The 12,114-nt window shown below is 39.0% G+C and overlaps 1 protein-coding gene across 2 annotated transcripts in view; it reads left to right on the top strand.

The window, feature by feature from the left end:
• Positions 1–12,114, top strand: part of GPC3 (glypican 3) — a 404,151-nt gene that overhangs the window by 342,233 nt on the left and 49,804 nt on the right. For both annotated transcript variants that reach the window (XM_005614508.4, XM_001488331.7), the window contains one exon: positions 9,709–9,868. In XM_005614508.4, the coding sequence (XP_005614565.1) occupies positions 9,709–9,868 (160 nt within the window). The remainder of the gene's footprint in view (positions 1–9,708; positions 9,869–12,114) is intronic.

Raw genomic sequence — 12,114 nt, 5'->3', positions numbered from 1 at the left:
ATTATAAAAATAATGAGGGGCTGGCCTGGTGGTGCAGCGGTTAAGTTCGCATGTTCCGCTTCTCGGCAGCCCGAGGTTCACCAGTTCGGATCCTGGGTGTGGACATGGCACTGCTTGGCAAGCCATGCTGTGGTAGGTGTCCCACGTATAAAGTGGAGGAAGATGGGCACGGATGTTAGCTCAGGGCCAGTCTTCCTCAGCAAAAAGAGGAGGATTGGCAGTAGTTAGCTCAGGGCTAATCTTCCTCAAAAAAATAAAAATAAAAAATAATGAAATGCTGATAGTAATGAAACAATATCTAAGATTTATGGAGGGCCTACGGTGTTCTACAGAATGAGCCCTACCGGGGCCATAACTAAGTTTTAACTGGTACCAAAAATTCACAGTTCATTCCCTTCAGAGATTCAGATTTTATTAATATATAGTTTTTAATAGATAATATTAATATATTATTGTGTGAGCACTTACTGTTTGTGAGATACTAAGCTCAGTGCTTTACATGGATTTCGGCATTTAATCCCCACAGTAATGCACTGTGGGAGATAGGTACTGGTATTATGTCCATTTTATAGATAAGAAGCATAAACCACAGAGACGTTAAAGAATAACTTGTTTATAGTAACAAAGCTAGAAAATGATAGAATCTAGATTTGAATGCAAGTTTTCTGACTCTAGAATATGAGCTTTTAACTGCCATGCTATGCTTCCTCTTGGAAAAGGATAAAACTCTATATAGTTCTATGCCGTTGGTAATATTATTATAAATGTTATATTTTAAGGCAGTGGACAGCTTCCTAAAACAGCAGAGAACCATTTCTGGGAGGGAGCCCCACTGAAATAGTTTTCATTTCATCCTGAGTTTGCTTCTTTCACATCCTGGTTTGTTTTACTATCCAGACATTTATTTAATGGGGAGGACTTATTTTCAGAAGTTTCAGCACCACGTTAACAAACATAAAGTAAGAATCGGGGAAGCTGGAAGTGGTAGAGAAAGTGTGTGCTGAGGATAAGAGGCGGCCATGGAAGCAATGCCCAGACCACAGCGTAACTGGGTGTGGGTGGTCTTCTTACTGAGACCATATGGAAGCACAGCCTCTAGCAGGTCCCTTTGCTCTCCATTACTAAGCATCTCTCCATGCAGCCTTAGTGCGCAGACTTATCTTATTGGGAACATCCAGAAGGGTTTCCTCAGACTCTTACGAAAATTCCACCCAGCCTTCTTTCTGGTGCCTCAGTATTTGTCCATGGAGTATTATTTGTTTTGCTTTACAAGACATTTGTAATAAGCTCTGCATGTCTGCTACTGTGGCTGCTACTGCTTCTCCTTCTCTTCCTCCTCTTCCCCTTCTTCCTCTTCAAGATCATCATCATATTATCCTCAGCAGCAGAGTCAACAAGTTCGAGAACTTATTACCTTGCCAAGGAATGTGCTAAGCACTTTACGTGCATTGTTCTATTTATTTGTTCATTCATCCATTTAATGAATATTTATTGAACATTTGCTTTGTACTAAACACTGCTACGCGCTGGTAATGGAAACGGACTATTATCTCTTCTGTTGGTCTAGTGGGGGTGCAACACAGGAATATATAGTAATTACAAACTGTGGAAAGTTCTATGAAAGAATGACACATAGGGCTGTGAAAGGTGAATGGTGCTATTTAATTTAATTCTGCAACAACCCTGTGAAGTTAATGAATAGTATAATCCTCCATTTCACAAGTGAGGAAACTAAAGTTCAGAGAAGTTAAGTGGCTTGCCCAAAGTGACACAGCTAGTAACTAGGCTGAGCAGAGATTCAAATCCATGCTGGTCAGATTCCAAAGCTTACACTCTTAACTGCTATACTTTATTGCCTCTTCAGTGTGTGAAGTGCATATATAGCCATTAATTCTAGCCCTATACATTTGGATTCTGGCTTCATCTCAAATGTGTGGCATTGCAATTGTTTCCAATTAGTTGTGGCTGTGGTTTGGTGGATTCGTTCAAAGAAAGTGTGCGCGCAAAACAGAGGTCACGTGCCCTAGGCCTTGTGGATGTGCACAATGTATAAATAATAATGGCATTCCAGAAAAACTGGGAGTCATTGGAGTCACCACATTTGTTTCCCATTAGCTTATGCTACTCAAATACAAACAGTCAAGCAGATGTTTACATTGCTGTGGACATGGAAAGCCGGGCCCCCAAAGCATTCCTTGCAGGTTGTATAAAGCTGAGCATCCAAATAGTTCAAAATCAGTTTTGTAAGCCCAGCTTAATAGCTTTAAAATGTAACCTGGATTCCAGATATTTAAAAAAAATGCCTAGAGAGAGGTATGCAAGTAGCCAAAAGAGACAAAACCAGCTAAATCCTCAAAATATGCAGCAAACCTCATATTTGCAGTATCTATTTTGTTACTTCTCTTTGATTTTTAAAATGCTAAAGAGCCTAAAGTCAAGAAAACTCTTAGCCATGTAGCAGCAGTAATGGAATTTTTCATTCTCTTCTAACCAGCTGTCTGAAGCTTTTCAAAACAAAGCTGTTTATGATGAGATAGTTTGGTTATTTAAGACACAGTAGATGGCAAGGCTGGGGAAAACAAGCAGGAGACATCCAATGTCACAATGTCCCCCTCTCGGCTCTCACACTCAATAACAAAAGGCTTTCCCATCCAGGTAAAGTTCGTGGCTAGCATCTGAGAAAATGAGATTGGACTAGAAATTCTCTCAGGTAAAGGCAGTCAAGATGGCAAAAATGTGAGAGGAAGACCCCATTAGTTGATGTCTTTACCCAAGACAGCACATTTTTCTTGAAGAGCACTAGACTTGGGAGCAGAGGACTTTATTTTTAGTGAGGTTTCTGTCACTTACTCGGTGACTTGGTCAAGTCAGGTCCCCTCTCTGAGCCTCAGTGTCTTCCCTTGATGTGGGAAATGGGGATGGCAGTTTTCCCTGTTACACAAATTGGTAGTGAGGATTCAAGGATTATGTGAGAGAACATATGTTAACCCCTAGCACAGTGTGTGGCTGATAAGGTTCCTATCTTTGCAATCAAGATAATTCCCAGAGGCACATTATTTATACCATATAGACAGATCAAGAGTTGCTGCTCTCACTGGTCTAATTTCAGCATATTTGGTCCTCCTAAGAACAACAAGTATGTCCTTTGATCTTTGTTCTCCTGTCAACCAAGCACGAAAAGAGCTTTGGCGAAATCACATTGTCCCATGCTGCAGTGCCTTTTGTTATCTTCGCTATGGTTTTAAGAACATGAAATTGCTCTATTCTAGAAAGTCTTTTTTTCTCTTACACTGTGGTTCTAATTTTCTCAAGTAATTATTCCGGGCTTTTTGTTTCCTTTTATCACACAATCCTGAGTACCTGTTCCAGGGCTAACTTTAAATATTTCCCTTTCGAATCAAATGAAGTCAATCACCTTTACATAAGGGTATTTTCATTAACTACAAAGACAAAAAGGTCATGATGTCCATACCTAAGCGAAAATGAAATCATCACATTGCATTTGCTTTTTTAAAAAAATGGTTTGGAGAGCATGTACTAAGGATTTATGTGTGTTACATGGGGCTAAGGTGACTCTTGTCCAAAGATGGTTTCAGAAGGCTTCTGGAAATTGGAGCAACACTGGAGCAGCCTTTCTTAAAGTGTGGTCTCTGGTTCACTCACGGTAAGATATGGGGGAGATCTAGTTAAAAATGCAGATCTGGGGGCTGGCCCCGTGGCCGAGTGGTTGAGTTCGCGCGCTCCGCTGCAGGCGGCCCAGTGTTTCGTTGGTTGGAATCCTGGGCGCGGACATGGCACTGCTCATCAAACCACGCTGAGGCAGCGTCCCACATGCCACAACTAGAAGGACCCACAACGAAGAATATACAACTATGTACCGGGGCGGGGGGGGGGGGGGGGGGGGGGCGGGGGCTTTGGGAGAAAAAGGGAAAAATAAAAAAATCTTAAAAAAAAAAAAATGCAGATCTGTGCTCCACAACAGACCTGCTAAGTCGGAACCTCTGTGGGTGGGGCCTGGGAGCCTGAGTTTTTAACAAACATCCTAGGTGATTCTTATGGAAATTAGAGACTCCCATGGTGTATAAATATGTACATACACTTTGACTCAGTAGTCCCACCAACAGAAGATAATTCAAAATATGGAAAGAGTTATGTGAATGATCCTGATACTCCATCTTTATTTATAGAAGCAAAAGAACTAGAAGCAATGTAAATACTCAATATTAGGAGAATGGTTAAGTAAATTTCAGTAGATCCTTTAAGGTTTCTGTGCTAGGTATTTTATCACATGCAAAGCATTACATTTATCCCATTAATTCATTATAACAATTCTATGAGGCAGCCGTTATTTTCCTCATTTTACAGATGAGGACATTGAGGTTTATGGAGATTAAGCAGCAGAGTTAATAAGTGGGAAAAAAATTAATAAAGGGAAAAGCCAGGATTTGAACCCAAGTCAGTCTGATTCTAAAATCCAAGCTCAACTATGTAAAAATACAGGCATTAAAAAAAAGCATACCTTTGAAAACACAAATATTGTTTATTAGAGTTTGGAAATTGGTTATTTTTTCCTTACTTTTCTTTCCTTTCACCTTTCTATATTATATTGATACTTATGTAATTTAAATATTAGATTATAAAATAAAAATTGATTGGATATTTAAGCAACTGTGACAGTCTCCTGTGGCTCAAACAGAGTCGCAAGGCGGGTGGTAGCTGTAGAAAGAGCCAGGCTGTGAAAGGCACTGTGCGCTTGCCCCTAAGGCATGCCAAGCAATGCATGGCAGAAATGTCAGGTTTATAGAATGGTTATGGGAGTAATGGAGTAAAATAATCAACTTGTGTTTTAATAAGATAGTTTACATTGATAATCATTATTCTAAACCTTGGCTTTTAAAAACCTAACAGGATAGGGGCTGGCCCCGTGGCCGAGTGGTTAAGTTCGCGTGCTCCACTGCAGGCAGCCCAGTGTTTCGTTGGTTCCAGTCCTGGGCGCAGACATGGCACTGCTCGTCAAGCCACGCTGGGGTGGCGTCCCACATGCCACAACTAGAGGGACCCACGATGAAGAATATACAACTATGTACTGGGGGTTTTGGGGAGAAAAAGGAGAAAAATAAAATCTTTAAAAAAAAAAAAACTAACAGGATAGAGTCCTTTGAAAACGGTAAACAGTTAATCAACGGCATTAGACACCTTAAGTTACCTGATTTTGTGTGCAAGGCCCTCATAACTTTCTTTTTAAAAAGTGAGTGTTCCGTCTGGAAGACACTGTAAAGAGAGAGAGGGAACAAAAAGGTCAATATCGTGCATTGCAGTTAGCTGATTTCATTTCTGTGCCAAATTCCGAGCTGTGCTAAATCCACAGTCCTCGCTGGCAGTTAGTTCCTTGTCTCTGACACATTACCCTTCTTTCAGCACTCTGGAGCTTCAGACTCTTCTTTAAAACTTTTGCATTAACAATAGCTTTCTAGGTTTGGATTTGCTTTGTTAATGTGTAAGGGTTAGGCTCATCGGCAGATGTCGGTGTAAAATGGTTTGAAAGTATACTATAATCCTTCTTCAATGCTAAAGTTGTCTCCAAAATGGGAGTAATTTAAGAACTAAAGAAAGTAATCTCACTGCCAAAGTTTTAAAGCTTTTTTTTTTAATTGCACTTAAAAAAAAAAACTGAACTACCAGAGAATACTGGGGGCATTGTACACAAGATTGGAAAATGGCCTCTCAGAGATTAACTACAAGTCTCAGCCAGGGTCGCCCAAAAGGGTTTAGCTATTCATTCACAAGTTCTTCTGTAATTAATCTGTGGTTTGGCTTTCCCTTTTTCCTTAGGTTGTGGAAGCAGCTTTTAAAGAATTAAAGATACCACATACTTCATTTTGCTTCAGTTCAATAACACATTTATTGAGTGCCTACTATGTCCAGACACTGCCTTAAATGCTATGGGGTTCAAAGATAGATAAGACACAGCCTTTGGGCAGCTCACAGCCTGATGGTGGAGCAAAGTCACGTGTACAAATAAGTAATACCAGGTTGCATACATAAAGTGCTCTATAGGAGATACAGATAAAGGGAACAGTGGTGGAAGAGGGTAAAGGGAGAACTATAATGACCATCCGTGGTAGCCAGGAAGATTTATCAAAGAAGTGACATTTGAGCTTGTCTTGAAAGGATGCAGTGCTTTCAATAGACAGAAATGAAAACAGCTCCTATTTGGTGCTCAATTAATGTTTACTGAAGGGATTAATGAAAAGCACAGATGTGAGATGTGCTTGAGAAATAACAAGTTCACTAATCTATGCCTAACCACAGATCGCCTTTATGTGAATAATTCTAATTCAGGTAGTCTGTGACATATGTGAAGGATGTATTTTGAAAATTAACCTAAAAATGCTATGTCAAAAGCAATTTTCCCATAAGAAATAATGGTAAAGGAGATTAGGGTATTTGGGTCAAACTGAAGTGACATAATAGTCTAAATTAGCAGTACTCAAAGAATGGTTTATGGACCCTGGTAATCCATGAAACCCAGGAAGCCATAAGGCCAAAATTACTTACACGACAATACTAAGATGTTGTTTGCCTTTTTCACTGTGTTGATATTTGCACTGATGGTGCAAAAGCAATGGTGAGTAAACTGTTGGCTCCATGGTATGAATCAAGGCAGTGGCGCTAATCTGTACTAGTAGACGTTGTATGCTTCAGTGGCATACACTTGCAGGAAAATGAAAGGCAGTTTCACTTAAGAATGTCATTTCCAAAGCAATAAAAATGAATAATTTATTAAGCCTTAACCCTTGAGTATACTTTTTAAAAATATTCTGTATTATGAAATGTGAAGTACATTTAAGGTATTTCTGCTGGCAACTGGGTTGACGTGTGTCTCAAGGAAAAGTACTTTTGAGATTATTTAAGCTATGAGCTAAACTAGCCTCTTTTTTCGTGCAACACCAATTTTATTTGAAATAATGACTGACAAACTATGGTTATACAGACTTGAGTATTTGCTAGACATTTGTTTGAAAAAACAAACAGAGTCTTTGAGTTAAAGGAACCACTGACAGTATTTGTTGTCAATGATAAAATATGAACTTTCAAGAGAAAATTAAAATTTTGGAAAACTTGTGTCTACCACCATGAGCTTGAGAACTTCCCAATACTTAAGGACTTTTCTAATGAGATTAGAGGTGATGTTAATGAATGTGATTTTTTTAATATTATATAATGAAAGTTGTCAACATTTGGAAAACCTGCACAGCTCAGTGAACCAATATTTTCTGGATGTTCCATACGTGATGATACAAAATGAGCAAAAGGCCCATTCAAAGTTCAAAATATACCAATGGACTTTAATGTAGCAGAACATGAAAACTTCATTTGTACAGTTTCATATTCCATATGGCAAATAATCTTTCCCACTTGAGTTTTTATGTAGCATGAATGAAAAATATCCACAATTATCTGAAAGACTACTAAAATACTTGTCTTTTCCCACTACATATCTGTGAGAGACTGGATTTTCTACAAATGTTTCAATCAAAGCATCGTATCACAACAGATTGAATGGAGAAGCAAATATATTAATCTAGCTATTACATTAAGCTGGACATTAAAGAGATTTGCAAAAATGTAAAACAATGCCACCCTTCTTTCTACCTGTTTTATGTCAGGGAAGATATATTTATTTTTCATTAAAAAATGTTATTTATGTTAACATATAATAGGTTTATTCTTTGTTTAAATTAGTTATTAAATAAATATTTTTAAAACTTCTCAGTTATAATTTCTAAGATGGTAAATGTCGATAGATATAACTTATATAAACAAAAGTTGTCTGGGATTCCCAGTAAGAATATAAAGTGGTTCTGAGACCAAAAAGTTTGAGAACCACTGCCCTAGCTTATCCCAGCCTATGTGTCTATATTATACATTTAGATGTATAGCCATTAGGTGTGTAGGAGGAGTGGTAGAGGAGAGAGGATGGTTAGAGAGTGGATGCGTTAGAGTGGCAGAGTAGAGATGATGTTGGAGTGTGAGATGGTGGGTGGTTTAAAGGTTGTTGGTCAGGAAAGAACTCTTTGGGACTTTTCTTTCTTTGCTTGAAACAAAACCCTGCAGAGTCACATTTCTCTATGGTATGTAACTTGTTCCAAGTAGATGTTGGGTTAGCAACTAAATCACAGGTAGAGAACATAAAAGGATAGTTTGCAGTGACAATGAACACAGACTATGGAAACCACAGAAACCAGGGTGTGCCTGTGTATGCAGCATTTTTTATTCTCCATACCTATTCTGCAATTGCAAAAGATCTCATTTTCTGTATATCCAACACCTTTTGTTGCGATTATTAAAAATAGGAGGCGGGACTGAGATATAGGACTAAAAATGGGTGGTGAGGCAGAAGCTAGAGCAGGAATAGAGGATACTGGAATACAGCCTTGGAGAGAGATGATAAGGAAAAGTCAAATGGAGTCTGAGAACTGCCCTCAAAGACCACTCATGCTGTAAACTGGGCCTCTGGGTCAGTAGAGAGACTTGTGGGAGGTGGGAGTCACCATAAAATTAGAAAGATGTTGACTATGTGACCCAAAACCCAGACACTGAGGAGCAAAACAAACATGCCCCTTGGTTGGCATGTTATCTACAATAAAGCAAAATGAATTTCAAAGCATCTTATTGAAATTGTGGAAGAGGGAGATATTTTAAGTTTTTCTAGGGATCAAGGCATGGTACATGGCAATTAACTGTAAGTATTCATTTAAAATGTTTATAAAATGCCACTACTATTCCCTTCATTTGGTGGGAAGCATTTGTAGTTTTAATTTAGTGAATGTAAATGTAGTTATGGTGTCCCCTCAGCCTATAAATATGCTTTGCCTCTTATGTCTTAAGTTCCTCATCAGTGAGTTCTCCTACCATGGAGGCTTCCAGAAACTTAAATACCATGGTATGAAAAGATCTGATGCAATACAGATCTTCCTCAACTCACGATGGGGTTACATCCTGATAAAATATCCTAAGTCGAAAATGCATGTAATACATCTAACCTTTGGAACATCCTAGCTTAGCCCAGCCTACCTTAAACCTGCTCAAAACAATGACATTAGCCTACAGTTGGGCAAAATCGTCTAACACAAAGCCTATTTTATAATAAAGGGTTGAATATCTCATATAATTGATTGAATACTGTACTGAAAGTGACAAGCAGAATGGTTGTCTGGGTCCAGAACGGTGGTCAGTGAATCGGTCGTTTACCCTTAATGATTGCCTGGCTGACTGGGAACTGCGACTCACTGCTGGTGCCCAGCATCGCAAGAGAGGATCACACCACATATCACTAGCCCAGGAAAAGACCAGAATTCAAAGCACAGTTTCCACTGAATGTGTATCACTTTTATACCATTGTAACATCGAAAAATCCTAAGTCCAACCATTGTAAGTCGGGGACTATCTGTCTACACTCTGGCTACTGTGTGGTGTAAGTAGAGTGAAGGAGTGGAGAATCATATCAAATGCTATGGGAAGGTCCAGAAGTATGAAAATCTAAAGACTATAAGCAGTTTACACCTATTTAAATTTGAAAATGATTTCTAAAAGCTTCTGTGTAATTCATTCAACATTTTTTAATGCCTCCTGTTAATACCACACTGTTTTAGACCTATCTGAGAAATATGAAGAGCTGCTGCATTCCTGGTTGTTTTCTTTCAGCTGCTGAGAACCATGTCTGTGCCCAAAGGCAGAGTTCTGGATAAAAACCTTGATGAGGAAGGGCTTGAAAGTGGAGACTGTGGCGATGATGAAGACGAGTGTATCGGAGGCTCTGGAGATGGAATGATGAAAGTGAAGAATCAGCTCCGCTTCCTTGCAGGTAACTGATTCGTGCTGGCTCAAATCTGAGCTAAGGTGGTGATGCTTGGGAATGAAAAACCAATTGAATCTGCTCTCCATAACCCACCTAAAATCCCTGCAACACACCATACCATCAGTTCTTCAAGGGAAGACTATACTCCAGAAAAATGAAGTTTTCAGGTAGCCTTTTTTTAAATCTCTAGACCTAGGTATATTAAAAGGGTTACTTCTATTTTTCATTGTCTAAAATGAACTGACCTAATGAGTTGACTCTTTTTCCCATTGGAGATTTCCTTGGCTCTTCTCAGTTATAAAAAGAAATGTAATCTTGGGAGTCTAGTGAAAACCAATGTTGGGATAACTTTCAAAGGAAGAGACGTAGCTGACTCTCTCTTCTTAGAGCGTCATGTTTCTTCTGTCTTCTCATAAGTAGTCTAAGATAGATAGGTTATGACACATAACTGCAGAGCTACATAGAAACAACAGCAATAGAGGGCCAGCCCCAGTGGCCTAGTGGTTAAGTTTGGTGCATTCTGCTTCAGCGGTCCATGTTTGGTTCCTGGGTGTGGACCTACACCACTCGTCAGTGGCCATGCTGTGGTGGCAGCTTACATACAAAGTAGAGGAAGATTGGTAACAGATGTTAGCTCAGGGCAAACCTTCCTCAGCAGAAACAAAAAACAATAGCAATAGAAAAAGTAATAATACACAGCTGCTGGGACCAAGAAGGCAAAACATCAACAAAATACCCCCTCATATTTGTATTGATTATCACAGTTTACAAAGTACTTTCAAATGGATAAGTGTTCTTGTTTCCATTTTACATATTTTTTTTTAATTTTTCTTTTTTCGGATGTACATCATATTTCAAATTCTGTATACATTACATCATGTTCACCACCCGAACACTAATTATAGTGCATCCCCTCACATGTGACCCTAATCACCCCTTTTGCCCTCCCCCCCTCCCCCCTTCCCCAATGGTAACCACCAGTCCAATCTCTAATGCTATGTGTGGTTTTTTTTGTCGTTTTTATCTTCTACTTATGAGTGAGATCATATGGTATTTGACTTTCTCCCTCTGACTTATTTCACTCAGCATAATATCCTCAAGGTCCATCCATGTTGTCACAAATGGCCGGATTTCGTCATTTCTTATGGCTGAGTAGTAGTCCATCATGTATAAATACCACATCTTCTTTATCCATTCGTCCCTTGATGGGCACCTAGGTTGCCTCCAAGTCTTGGCTATTGTGTATAATGCCGCAATGAACATATTAGAAAACTGGGGCTCAGAGAAGAAATGAGATTTACCTAAATGGAAGAACTAGAAATCTAACCTGGATCTTGAGACTTCCAGTGTCATCCTCTTCCCTCTGCAGTGCAGCCTTCTCCTTGAATCCCTATCACCCGTGGCCTCTGAGACCCTACATGCTCCTAATTCTCTTTCAGACTCTTTCCTTCACTGGTTCTTCCTAATCCTACCCCAAAACTGGGTATTATCCAGAGATCTCTTCTTAATCCTCTATCTTTTCTCTCTTTTCCAGAGAACACACAGATCTTATCCACTCTCACTCTTTCAATTATTGTTTTTATGATTTCTTTAACTTCTTTTTTATTGTGGTGAAAAACATCAAATGTGAAATCTGCCCTTATACCAAACTTTTAAGTGTACAGTACAATATAGTTAATTACATGCACATCACTATACAGCAGATCTCCAGAAATTTTTCATTCCATATGACTGAAACTCTATGCCTATTAAACAGCAACTCTCCTTTTCCCCCTCTCTCAATCCCTGGCACCACCATTTTGCTTTCTGCTTCTATGAGTTTGGCTACTTTAGCTACGTCATATAAGTGGGATCATGTAGTATTTGTCCTGTGTCTGGCTTATTTCACTTAACATAATATTCTCCAGTTTCAGCCATGACATAGTATATGGCAGGATTTCCTTCTTTTTAAAGGCTGAATAGTATTCCATTGTATGTATAGACCATGATATCTTTATCCATTCATTCTTCGATGGACATTTAGGTTGTTTCCACCTCTTGGCTATTGTGGATAATACTGTAATGAACATTCTTTAGCTATTATATCACTATGGGTATAACATAAAGTTCCCTCTAGTCTTGACTGCTTTCCTGAGCTACCATCCCACATCTATAGCTGCTTATGAGTCATTTCTACCTGGCTTTCCACAGTTACCCATGACTCAACGTGTCATAAATCAAAATTATCAATGGACCATCCCACACTGGCTCCT

Source organism: Equus caballus, chromosome X, assembly GCF_041296265.1.
Source record: "Equus caballus isolate H_3958 breed thoroughbred chromosome X, TB-T2T, whole genome shotgun sequence".
NCBI lineage: Eukaryota > Metazoa > Chordata > Mammalia > Perissodactyla > Equidae > Equus > Equus caballus.
Note: the sequence above shows the minus strand (reverse complement) of the source record. Positions and strands in the feature narration are given on the sequence as shown.